General features: G+C 53.4%; 1 protein-coding gene across 1 annotated transcript in view; it reads right to left on the bottom strand.

Annotated features, from left to right (window-relative positions):
* TMEM255B (transmembrane protein 255B) overlaps window positions 1–11,873 on the bottom strand; it is a 39,876-nt gene that overhangs the window by 12,550 nt on the left and 15,453 nt on the right. Inside the window, exon 5 of the mRNA XM_011933957.1 lies at window positions 2,729–2,818. Coding sequence (XP_011789347.1) covers window positions 2,729–2,818 — 90 coding nt within the window. The remainder of the gene's footprint in view (window positions 1–2,728; window positions 2,819–11,873) is intronic.

Genomic DNA, 11,873 nt, shown 5'->3' with positions numbered 1-11,873 from the left:
ACCACTCATCTGTCATCCATCCTTCTATCCATCATCCATCATCCATCCATTACCCATCCTTCCATTCATCCACATCCATCTATCCACCCATCTGTTATCCATCCTTCCATCCTTCCATCCATCCATCATTCATTATCCATCCTTTTATGTATCCATCCATCCACTCATCCATCATCCATTATCCATCCTTCCATTCATCCACACTCATACATTCACCCATCTATCATCCATCCTTCCATCTATCCATCCATCATCCATTATCCATCCTTCTATCCATCATCCATCCTTTTATCCATCCACATCCATCCCCATCCATCCATCCACCCATCTGTCATCCATCCTTCCATCCATTCATCCAACATCCATTACCCATCCTTCTATGTATCCATCCATCATCCATATCCATCATCCATCCTTCCATTCATCCACATACATACATCCAACCATCCATCCATCATCCATCCATTATCCGTCCTTCCATTCATCCATATCCACGCATCCCTCCATTCCTCTGTCATTCACCCATTATCCATCCTTCCATTCATCCATATCCACGCATCCCTCCATTCCTCTGTCATTCACCCATTATCCAACCTTCTATCCATCCATCTATCGATCATCCATCCATCCAACCATTCAGCTATACACCCATTTATGGCCCCATCCAACTATCAATCCATCCCACCATCTGCAACATTCATGGAGCAGACACAGTGCCAAATGGTAAGGATAACAAGACACAGTTCTTGCCCTTAAGGGATTTATAGGCTAGTGAAGACGACAGACCCATAAACTGACCATTGCAAAGTGCTTATAATTGCTATGGTAGAAGACGGCAGGAAGTACCAAAACTAAAATGCCACAAAACTGTATCACCTGTAAATAAGCTAGGGTCGCACTGTCCACACTTAGTTTTATTAGTATTTCTTAAAGTGCTCCTAGTTCTGATCCAAGAAAAGTATTAGAAATCACTAGTAACACTGCAACAGATGAGGAGGAGAATCACTCCTCTGTCCTTTGGGCCACCACTGAAGTACTACGATGGCCGGACACGTTCTGGGTGACACAGCAATGGAGGAAGCAGACACAAGTCTCTGTCTCTGGGTGTTTATCTTCTCCTGAGGGAACAGACATGAGACCACAGGTAACGATGAGTAGCCCAAGGGAACAGAGGCTCCTACCGGGAGGGAGGGCAGCGTGCCACAACCCCATGGACAGAGGCTCCTGCTGGGAGGGAGGGCGGCGTGCTGCAACCCCATGGGGACAGAGGCCTAGTAGCACGGTGTCCTCGGCCTCTCTCAGCCCCATGGGGACAGAGACCTAGTAGCACGGTGTCCTCAGCCTCTCTCAGCAGCTGGAAGGTGCGCACGTCCCCACATGACACCCTTGGAGCTGTCATTCACCATCTGTCTTCTTCCTCGGCAGCACGCAAGGCAGTGCCACGTTTCCCTCGATGGCATCTGAGCTCCGGTGAGTGCCGTCTGCACATCCATCCTAAAGTCAGCCCTGGGAGGCCCCGGCCAGGGGCCCTGCTTTGTTTCTGACCAAGAGGCTCCCACACCTGCCTAAACACATGCCCCGTGTGGCCCTCCAGAGTGGAGAGGCGTCCGAGGTCCGGAGCCTGGGGACACCCCCAACTGCAGTCAGAGACTGGACCCTGCCCCTCAGCGGCACCATAGCCACGGGCGCCGAGAGCACAGTGGAAACCGCCGCCTGGAAACCACGGAATAGCAAGTAACCCAGCCACCCACTGAGAAAGCTCCTGTGACACGCCTCTGCGGGAGTGTGTGTGTGTGCGTGCGTGAGCCGTGGTGTGTGTGTGTGAGCCGTGGTGTGTGCGTGTGTGTGTATGAGCCGTGGTGTGTGTGTGCGTGCATGTGAGCCGTGGTGTGTGTGTGAGCTGTGGTGTGTATGCGCGTGCATGTGAGCCGTGGTGTGTGAGCTGTGGTGTGTGTGAGCCGTGGTGTGTGCGTGTGTGTGTATAAGCCATGGTGTGTGCGTGCATGTGAACTGTGTGTGTGAGCCGTGGTGTGTGTGTGCGTACACGTGTGAGCCATGGTGTTTGCGTGTGTGCACACGTATGAGCCGTGGTGTGTGCATGCGTGTGCACACGTGTTTTGTGAGTGTGCTACCACACTTGCCTTCATATAATGAAACCTTTGGGGCAAAGGCCTAACACAACCTTCAGTGCCTTTCAGTGTGATTTACGGAAAAAGAGGGAGAAACAATCACAGGTTTGGTTTGCGAGTTCGTGACAAGCAATTTGGCAGCTCCAGGGGACCAGCCACCACCCAGATGGCGAAAGCCCACCCAGGAGCCCAGCTGGGGAGAAGGTGGAGATGGCACCGCCCACCTGAGGCTGAGGACCCACCTCAGGAGGACACAGAAACGATTCCTCGGCCTGAGATTTTAGAGAAAGCCTGTTCATTTAGAGGTGAAAAGTGTGTGCTCGGGAGTGTGGTGTGTGCTGTGTGTGCTGTGTGGTGTATGTTCTGTGTGGTGTGTGTGGTGTGTTCTCTGTGTGTCGTGTGGTAGAGAGGGAAGCTCATTGTGTACGAAATGAGACTTGCTGAGAGGAGAGGCAGCCACTGGCAACCCCCCCAGTGAGGAGACCGACTGTGAAGCCATCTGAGCTGAGTTCTACAAAATGAAATTTTACTTTTTCCATGTTGAGTCTTTCAGCCCCGGAAAGCGACTGGGACTGTGCACACAATGACTAGGTACTCACAATGTGTTGCGCTGCAAATACGCCGTCCACGATGGCGCAGCAGAAGGCGGCCACCACACCAAAACTGATGAACACAATCGCTGCCACCAGCTGCAACGGAAGAAGAGTGTGGGTGCCCAGCTTTTACCAACCCTGGCTTTCAAGTGCAAACCAATTCAAAGTCCCAGCTCGAGGTCGAGGCTGTTTCGCAGAATTGCCTCTTCTCACCTCTACCTTTGGTCCTACGACCTCCAGCCTGGCCAGGCCAGACTCCACCCTGTGGGTCGTCCTCACGCGTCTGTTCCACAAGACCCACCCAGGCGCCTTCTGCACGGAAGGGTGTTGCCATCCCCGGGCCCTTGGCCCGCACCTCTGAGAAGCAACCTCTGATGGCAGGTCCTGTGCACAACCCTAATGTGTGTGCTCGTGACACACACACACACACGCATGTGCACGCTTGCCACAGGCCTTCTTAGTCATTGAATCAGCTTCACACACTGCTGCACAACCTGCTTTTCTTCCCTAATGGTCTTGGAGCTTGGAGCTAGCAATGGTTTATAGTGCATTAGTGAACCAGTGCACACTGATGGATATTTAAACAGTTGGCAATTTCTTGCCACTACAAACTCTGCTATAAAGTGGGGTGTCCTGCCCTAACCCTAAAAACTGGCAGGGAGTCTCCATCCCCGTGGATGCCCGACGGGGTGGGGGGGGCAGGTGCTGTCATTCTCTTCTCGGTGCCTGGCTCGGTACCATGCTGGGCAGAGCAGACCCTCCTGAATGGCCGCTGAAAACTGTGGCCCCGAGTCGGCACCTCGCTTGGTTCCGTCCTGATGGGATGTTGAGTTGCCGGCTTGGGAAAGAGGCCCAGTGAGAAGCAGAACCCATCGGTGACAGCAGAGGGAGGGTCTGCGGCTCGGGGGCCATGGCGCTGCACAGGGACACGGGAAGCCTGAGTCTGTTTGGACCCATCCTGCACACCAGGCACGCGCAGGAGTGCTTGTCCGGACCACCGAGCTCTTGTCAGAGCAGAGCTGACTGGGCAGGGTGGTCTCCTGCTCCACACACTCGTGAAGACACCCAGCAGAGGCGCCCCGACCTTGCTCCTCCCCAGGGAGCCAAGTGTGGAGAGAGGAGTTTCATCCACCGTGACCCTCACATGGAACTGCCGTGGCCTCTTCCCCCTGATGTCAGCGTGGCCCTGTGTGTCTATCTCTGCCCCGGGCTGCACACCTATCGTCACCCGCAACCCAAACAGCAGCCAAATCCAGCCCATCCGCCACAGCTCTAACGCTACCCACTGGATTCACAGGTGGGACACGTTCCCAGCAGGCCCCACAGCAGCAGAAGGCGGCGGGTAGGGGCTGGCAGGTCCAAACCTTTCAAGCCATGGGCCAGTGGTGGCCACCTGCCCGCCCCCCTCCTTCTGACCCTCCACACCACAGGCCTGCTGGGGGTCCTCCCTGGAAGCCCCATCAGAGCCGGTCCAGGGCGCCCCATGCTGCTGGCCAAGCCCTTTTACAGAGGAAAGTGCAGCTTTTTTTTTTAAACAGTGGGCACCCTCACTGCGAATCTGGGTGTTTTTATCCTTCAGCAGAGGAAGAGCCGTCAATCAGTGGCTTGCTGGTGAGCCCACGCTAGACAGTCACAGATGGCGCCTTGCATTAAATGTGAGTGATGAGGCCGCAGAGCGAGTCCACGAAGGTCAGTACGTCCTCGGGCGGGTCTCAGGCCGGCACGGTCCCCGCATGAGTTAGAGAGAGACGGTTCTTCCATCTGCTGGCACCTTTCTTCTAAGGAAATCTCTGCCACAGCAGATCAGACGTGACGTTCTAAGAGCTCAGACATCAAGCACGTGCACTTCCAAAATACATATTTTAGGTTTACGAGAAGAGGCAGGTCTGAACAAAGCCTGGGCAGTTAGTATGAAGCTGGCTGACTCCCCTGAGCTCTGGCCCCCAGTGGCTGTGTGAGGGGGCGGAAGGGGACGTGGCCACCAGACCCAAGGGCAGCACATGGGTTCTCAGAGTGGCCTTGGATAGAGCCCTTGCTCTTGTATCCCCCCCGCCACCTCCCCAGGCAGAGCAGAGCAGAGCAGAGCTGGCACGCTGAGTTCTTCCGGATGATTCTCTGAACTGCTGGGCTGGACTTGCCCCTAGCGGTCCCTGATTCCCCCTCTGGAAAGGGAAGTGCTGGGCTCACTGACTTATTCACAAGCATCACGGATGCTCCAGCGTCCCCACAGGATATGCAGCCCAGTGCTGCAGGCACAGACACGAACAAAACAGGCGCATCCCCGCCCTTCCCGCGTCCCTTGTTTCTGGCATTTTATCACCGATTGCCTAAAAGAAAGTTGAGGTGCTCCCAGAAGGAAGCTGTGCAGAAAACCATGGCTGCGTTAGTCTGAGTCTCAACCAAAAGCTTATTTCTATTTGGACATTCTAGAGGCTATAGCAATTTAAAAATCTCTTCTGCCTAATTGCTCTGGTTCGATTGACTAAACATGACAGAGCCCATCGCATGGCGCAGCTGCCCGGTGTGCTACAGGAAGACAGATAAGGCAGGTTCCCCCTTGAGCAGCTGACCCCGTCTGACGGCCACCGTAGCAAAGCGTAAACCAGGGCTCTGGGTGTGCACATGAGGAAGGCCTCACTGCACCCTGAGAAAGAAGGAAGGGCTGAACCAGTCCTGGAAGAATAAACAGAATTTCCTCAAGTCGAGGGGAGGAAGGTGCTGGGGGCTGCACGTCGGTGGGACTGGGGCCCGCTGAGGTGGGGCAGAGGCCACGGTGTGTGGGCTGGGGGCAAGCTGCAGCCACCATGTGGCTGTCAGAAGCTCATAATGTCAAATATGCAATGGTGTTTGGCTTTCTTTGGGCTATATTTGTATAAACATGTTATTGGTATGTGTTCCAAAGTTATGGGAGACTCATAATTCTCATAAATTTTAGTGTACATTATCAGTAATAATTATCATTGTTATGTTAAAATTATTGTGTGCCACAAGGTAACAGATTTCCTTGTCAATTGTGTCCTTATGGCTACCCTAAAACATTGTCATCCATGAACAATTGTTGTCTTGGTCCTCTTTAGAAGGTGGTTTTATAATCAGCTATGAAGCTCTAACAGGTTTCTGATAACTTTGAAGATTGTGACATCAGAATAGAGGAAAAACGTTCAGGACTCTTGAAGAGCCAAAATGTTCATTCATACCAAGCAGGACAGGAATAAACTGCATGAACTGAACCAATAGGAGACTGGAGTGATCTTTTTGACGTTTTGCTTAAAATGTTGCTAATCCTTTGTCTTGCTTTTCAGAATCAAGGAAACTTCTTTTGAGCTACTGACAGCTTTCAACAATTTAGTATACTCCCATGGACAAAATTTGGAGCTTGTTTCTCTCTATCTGATTTTCTCCAGAATTTGGAAACTCTTTGTGACTATTCTTAAGTTATGGCAATATAATTATTTGCATAAGTGCAATAAGAATCTGTTTTGTAACACGACACAACTGGAGAAACTGGTTATTTTACCACAACTTTGACTGGAATGGTCAAAGTCGTGATAAAATAAAACTTTTTGTGTGCTTTCCTTTAAGGAATCAAATTTGACTTATGAAGCCAATAAAACTCTTGGAAACTGGCCTCCCGTTCTGTGTACACAGTCCCTGCACAGGGGTTCCGACCTGTGGTAAGTAAAAAATGTCAGTTTCTGACAGGCCAGGAACCTCAACAGGAGAGGAATTCACCCAACTTCTAAGTATTTAATGGTACAATTCCATGGCTGGGCTCAGCTTTAAAAAGTCTTATCTCAGACTCCTTCTATAAAAGTTCCATCAAAGACAATTTAAAAGGCCTATGTGAAAAAATAATTATTCTTGCTGCACTGTATACAAATAGTCAAGCCAAGTATAATACAGTAAACCAGTCCTATCACGTGTCTTTTAAAAAAATGGAAAACTGGAGAGAGAAAATTGTTTCAAAAACTATAGCACACCTGGTTGTTAAATTCCAGTCTTGTCTGATATTTTTCGATTGTTATGATTTTCTACAATTTAAATTCTAATTTTTCTGGCCACAAGTCTCCAAAATAATGTTTTCAATTTTTCCTTTTTCCCCACTTTTCTAACTGGAAATCACCGAAACCTAAGCTGTGCTTTCAGCCCTGTAAGCTGAAGACAGACGTATCAGCAGACGCTGCCTCTAAGCCGCTAAAACAGAGAGTGCTTCCAGGAACAGATCCACCTCTTCCACTCCTAGATGCATCCACAGACGCTGCCTCTAAGCCCCTAAAACAGAGTGTTTCCGGGAACAGATCCGCCTCTTCCACTCCTAGATGCATCCACAGACGCTGCGTTCAGTGGCCTGTAAGGACGACTCCGTCTCAGCAGGAAGCAGCCGGAAAGAACATGCCACCCCTCATCCTTTTCAACTATCGAGTCTGGATTGACAGAGCAGGAACGTCGCTGTCTTGGACAAACACCACCATTTGAAGTTCCCCTTGATTAAAAGCCCCCAAAATCCAGCCCCAAAAACATCAACCTAATGTCTAATATCAGTGTGACCATAAACCACAAATGACACCTTTGGCCAGAAACATGCCAACCTCAAGACAGACTCCCCTCTGACCCGAAACCTTCCAACCCAGCCATAAAAATCCCCCCACCCCAAAACACTCCAAACCTGCGATAAGCTCTCCCTCCCTAAACCCTTAAACACCCTTAGTCTGTAAGAGAGAACACTCTGGACCTAAATAGGCCAGAAGGCCCTCTCGGGTTTATTCTCCAAAATAAACCTGTCTTTGTTGAGCTGCTTTTCGTGTTTCTTTCTTCTTTCTTCAACTCCAGTGGCCAGGAGTGAGCATTTGTGGGTGCTTCTCTATGGGTCAGCAGAGGCCCTGCCCAGGCTAGAAAAAGATCAACAAAAACCTTACGTCAGGTTCTTGAAGCAGCTGAGTGAAATCGGGACTCAGCCCCAAAGAGAAGCTGCCACAGCACCACAGGTGATCATCGTCATATCGTCATATCGTTATAGTCGGTGAAATCGGGACTCACCCAGGAGAAGATCCCAGAGCACCACAGGTGATCATTGTTACATTGTTACAGCAGGTGAAATCAGAACTCACTCCCAGAGAAGATGCCGGAGTGCCACAGGTGATCATCGTTACATTGTTACAGCAGGTGAAATCGGGACACCCCCAGAGAAGATACCAGAGTGCCACAGGTGATCATCGTTACATTGTTACAGCAGGTGAAATCGGGACTCACTCCCAGAGAAGATGCCAGAGCACCACAGGTGATCATCGTTACATTGTTACAGCAGGTGAAATCGGGACTCACCCCCAGAGAAGATGCCAGAGCACCACAGGTGATCACTGTTACATTGTTACAGCAGGTGATATCGGGACTCATCCCCCAGAGAAGATTCCACAGCACCACAGGTGATCATCGTTACATCGTTACAGCAGGTAATACCATTGCTTGTTGCAGACCCAGCTACACACACAGGTTCAGCCTCTCATCTTGATGGGAGATGACAGATTGAAGCTAAAGATCCCCTTTCCACCCCTCACATCTCCATCCCTGCCCAAAATCACTTGATTCCTGTTCAGCCGGCTTTTTATACTGTGAGGTTCTGCCAGACGGGAACACGCCTGTCCTGCACTGATCCCACCAGAGGACAGCTTGTTCCGAGCCTTCCTCTACAGGAACGCGTCCCATCCACATCTCCTGACAAGCCCAGGATTAGCCTTGTGCTGTCCACCCCCTCAGGCCCTCCACCCTGGCACAGGCAGCTATGGGCTCCTGTCTGTGGCCCTGGCCAGCCCTGACAATTCCACAGTCATCCAGGAAACCCCCAGAGACCATGCATCCCTGCCCGGCACCACCCAGATTGGTTATTGTTAGCAGTGGCTTCAGGTTGTGAATGACAGGGTCAGCCAAGGAGGAGGCACTCAGGGGAGGCAGAGCCACAGCACCCACCTGGGAAGGCTCTGTCTGAGGCCACCCAGGCTTCACAGGCAAAGGCAGTGGCAGGAAGCGCTGCCCTCGCTCCCCCCATGACCTGGGGAAACGGCTCATCCCCCTCCTTAGGACAAGGGACCTGGTGCAGGGACCCTGGGGATTCCCTTCCCAAGACCATCCTTTCAGCAAAGCCTGGTGGAGCCAGGCGGGAGCTGTTCCAGGTGCTGAAGACACGTGCATCCCGCACACCACACCCCCTGCCTTCTGCGCTGAGTCCAGAATCAGCACAGCGCTGGGGGAGCTGCCCCCAGACACAGCCGGGGCCACCGCGCCTCCCCTCGGCCCCACAGCAGTCTGGGGGGTGCACAGTCAGTGGGTAGAGCTGGCAGCCTCTGCCATTGTCCAGCCCTGCACTGGGAACCCGGCAGGCACTCCAACAGGCTTGACAGGCACTGTTGGCCCCACCCAGGTCACACTCACACAGCTGGCAAGAGGCTGGGTCTGGGTTCAAATCCAGGTGTGCTGGGTGTAAAGAGAGATAGAGAGGGAGACAGAGACAGACAGGAAGACAGAGACAGAGAAGGAGACAGAGACAGAGAGGGAGACAGAGACGATACAAAGAGGGAGACAGAGAAAGAGAGGGAGACAGAGCTAGAAGGAGACAGAGATCCCCAAAGTGCACCACATCTTCTAACAGACGCTGAGGCTCTGGGGACATGTAACTCCCTGTGGAGTGGCCACAGAAACAGATCTGGCTGTGGCTTTCCATTAGAAATTCCAGGGCCCTGTCTAAAATCACACAGATATTTAGACCCAGCCAGAAAATGAGCTGGATTTTCCAAACAAGCAGATGTGGATGCAGCTTCTGTGGCAGCAAAAATAGAAATTCCAGGTGTTGGTTTCAGACAGAGCACTTCACAAGCAGACAGCCCAAGCACCTGTGGCCCCGGGCAAATCCCTACCTCCGTAACCAATGCATCTGTAGGCGCTGGCTCCTGGGACCCGTGGGTGGGCGTCAGGGATGCTCAGCATGGAGTGTGGCTCTGCTGCAGAATGAGGAGCTTTTCCTGCTCACCAGGGCGTCAGCACCACCAGCTCACGCATCAGGACAGGAGACAACCAGGGGAAAACCAAGGTGGGAACAGGTCACCTGTGCCCACTGTGTCGGGAAGCTCCAGGCCAGCGACCCCTCTGAGTGTCACCCTCGGCCCCACGTGTCCAGGAGGCTGCACTCCAGCCCCTGCTAACCAGGCATGCCCAGGGAGGCAAGGCTGCTCAGACAGCAGAAAAAACAGGCATCCTGAGGCGAGGGTCTGATAGGGCCCCACTGTGGCCATGAGATGGAGCCGGAAGCTCTGAGGTGGGGTCGTGTGTGCAGCTCGCAGCTCAGCCAGCAGCAGGGCGGGGGTCTGGCTTCAGCCTGTCTGGGCTCGACGTGGCTGTCGGGAGGATGACAGCAGGCAGGTACCGCCCGCAGAAGAGAGGCGCGTTTAAGAAACCAGCGCTGCCAGCCGGGCGCGGTGGCTCAAGCCTGTAATCCCAGCACTTTGGGAGGCCGAGACGGGCGGATCACGAGGTCAGGAGATCAAGATCATCCTGGCTAACACGGTGAAACCCCGTCTCTACTAAAAAATACAAAAAACTAGCTAGGCAAGGTGGCGGCGCCTGTAGTCCCAGCTACTCGGGAGGCTGAGGCAGGAGAATGGCGTAAACCCGGGAGGCGGAGCTTGCAGTGAGCTGAGATCCGGCCACTACACTCCAGCCTGGGCCACAGAGCGAGACTCCGTCTCAAAAAAAAAAAAAAGAAAGAAAGAAACCAGCGCCGCCAAGTTGGCCCCTGAGTGGCAGGTGCACAATCCCACAGTCCTCCAAGCTCAGGGGCCTAAAACCTGGGACTTGGTTGGTTTTCCTGTAACTAGACCTAGTTCCTGTGGCAGATGCCCAGGCAGCCAGAAAAGAAGGCCAGGCTGGCAGCCCCCAAGTCTCTCCACTCACCCACCCTTGCGCCAGTACCCACCCTTCTCCCAAAATTAACCCGTCTGGAGGGTTCGGGTGAGCAGAGAGTGGGGGGATGGGACAGGGTCCTCTGAACTTCACCCCATCCCCTGCAGGTGTGGCCTGTGGCATTTGCATGGAGGAGGTGTGGACTGGTGTCCTGGGCAGGTCCCACCACGGTCCAGGAGGGGCAGCTCGGAAGACTCAGCCTCAGCTCACAGACTGCACGTGGCTGCACACAGAGACCTCCCGATGTCACAGGCCACATGGCTGCACACAGAGACCTCCCGATGCCACAGGCCACGTGCACCTGGGAAAGTCTGACTCCAGGCACCTGTGGGGCCGCAGGGGTCCCATGGTCTCTGGGTGGGGACGTGGGGCCACCCGCCTCAGAGAAACACCCCCCAGTGCCTGACAGGCACAGAGAGCTGGGGCCCCATCAGGGCCACAGGAGCTTCAGGGAACGAGGTCTCAGTGGTGAGGCTGTGGGCCCGGCAGGGCCAACCTCGAGCTGGGTGCCCAGCGAGTGCAGCTGCCTGTGCCCATGCTCTGCCTGTGCTCTACTCCCTTAGTTACTCCCCCGCTGTGGGTGAGGTTGTGGGATCCAGGGTTGGATGGCAAGTGGATGGGGCCCGCCTAATGCCCGTCCTCCAGAACACCTGGCCCTTGTGGGACTTACTCAGGGCCGTGGGTGGGGCCTTGGCACGGGCTCTTGCCCTGAGCAGCTCACAGTGTCCTCCCCCGTGACTCGCAGAGCCGCCCAACACTGCCATCCAGGGATCCTGGAAACCACTCTCCACCAGCCCCACCCAAAGGAGCAGAAACCCTCGCAGCTTCCACAGGAGAAGGTGCAGGGCCCGATGCCCCAGGAAGGCTGATGGGGCTCCCACGACAGCGAGGCCCTGAGCAGATGTTAAGAGGGGTGCAAGGAAGGCGGCCAAGACCTCACCCTCCAGCACTTAGAGGAATGGAGAAAACAGACTCCGTCCAGACCAAAGACTTCTGTGTGTGGTGTGTGCAGTGTGTGGTTTGTGTAGTGTATGTGGTGTGTAGTGTGTGTGTCATATGTGTGGTGTGTGTAGTGTATTGTGTGGAGTGTGTATTGCGTACTGTGTGCAGTGTATGTGGTGTGCATTGTGTGGTGTGTGTGCCATGTGTGGTGTGTGTGGTATATGTGGTATGCGTGGAGTGTGTGGTGTGTGGTGTGTGT

Source organism: Colobus angolensis, unplaced genomic scaffold (genome assembly GCF_000951035.1).
Source record: "Colobus angolensis palliatus isolate OR3802 unplaced genomic scaffold, Cang.pa_1.0 Scaffold13, whole genome shotgun sequence".
Lineage (NCBI taxonomy): Eukaryota > Metazoa > Chordata > Mammalia > Primates > Cercopithecidae > Colobus > Colobus angolensis.
Note: the sequence above shows the minus strand (reverse complement) of the source record. Positions and strands in the feature narration are given on the sequence as shown.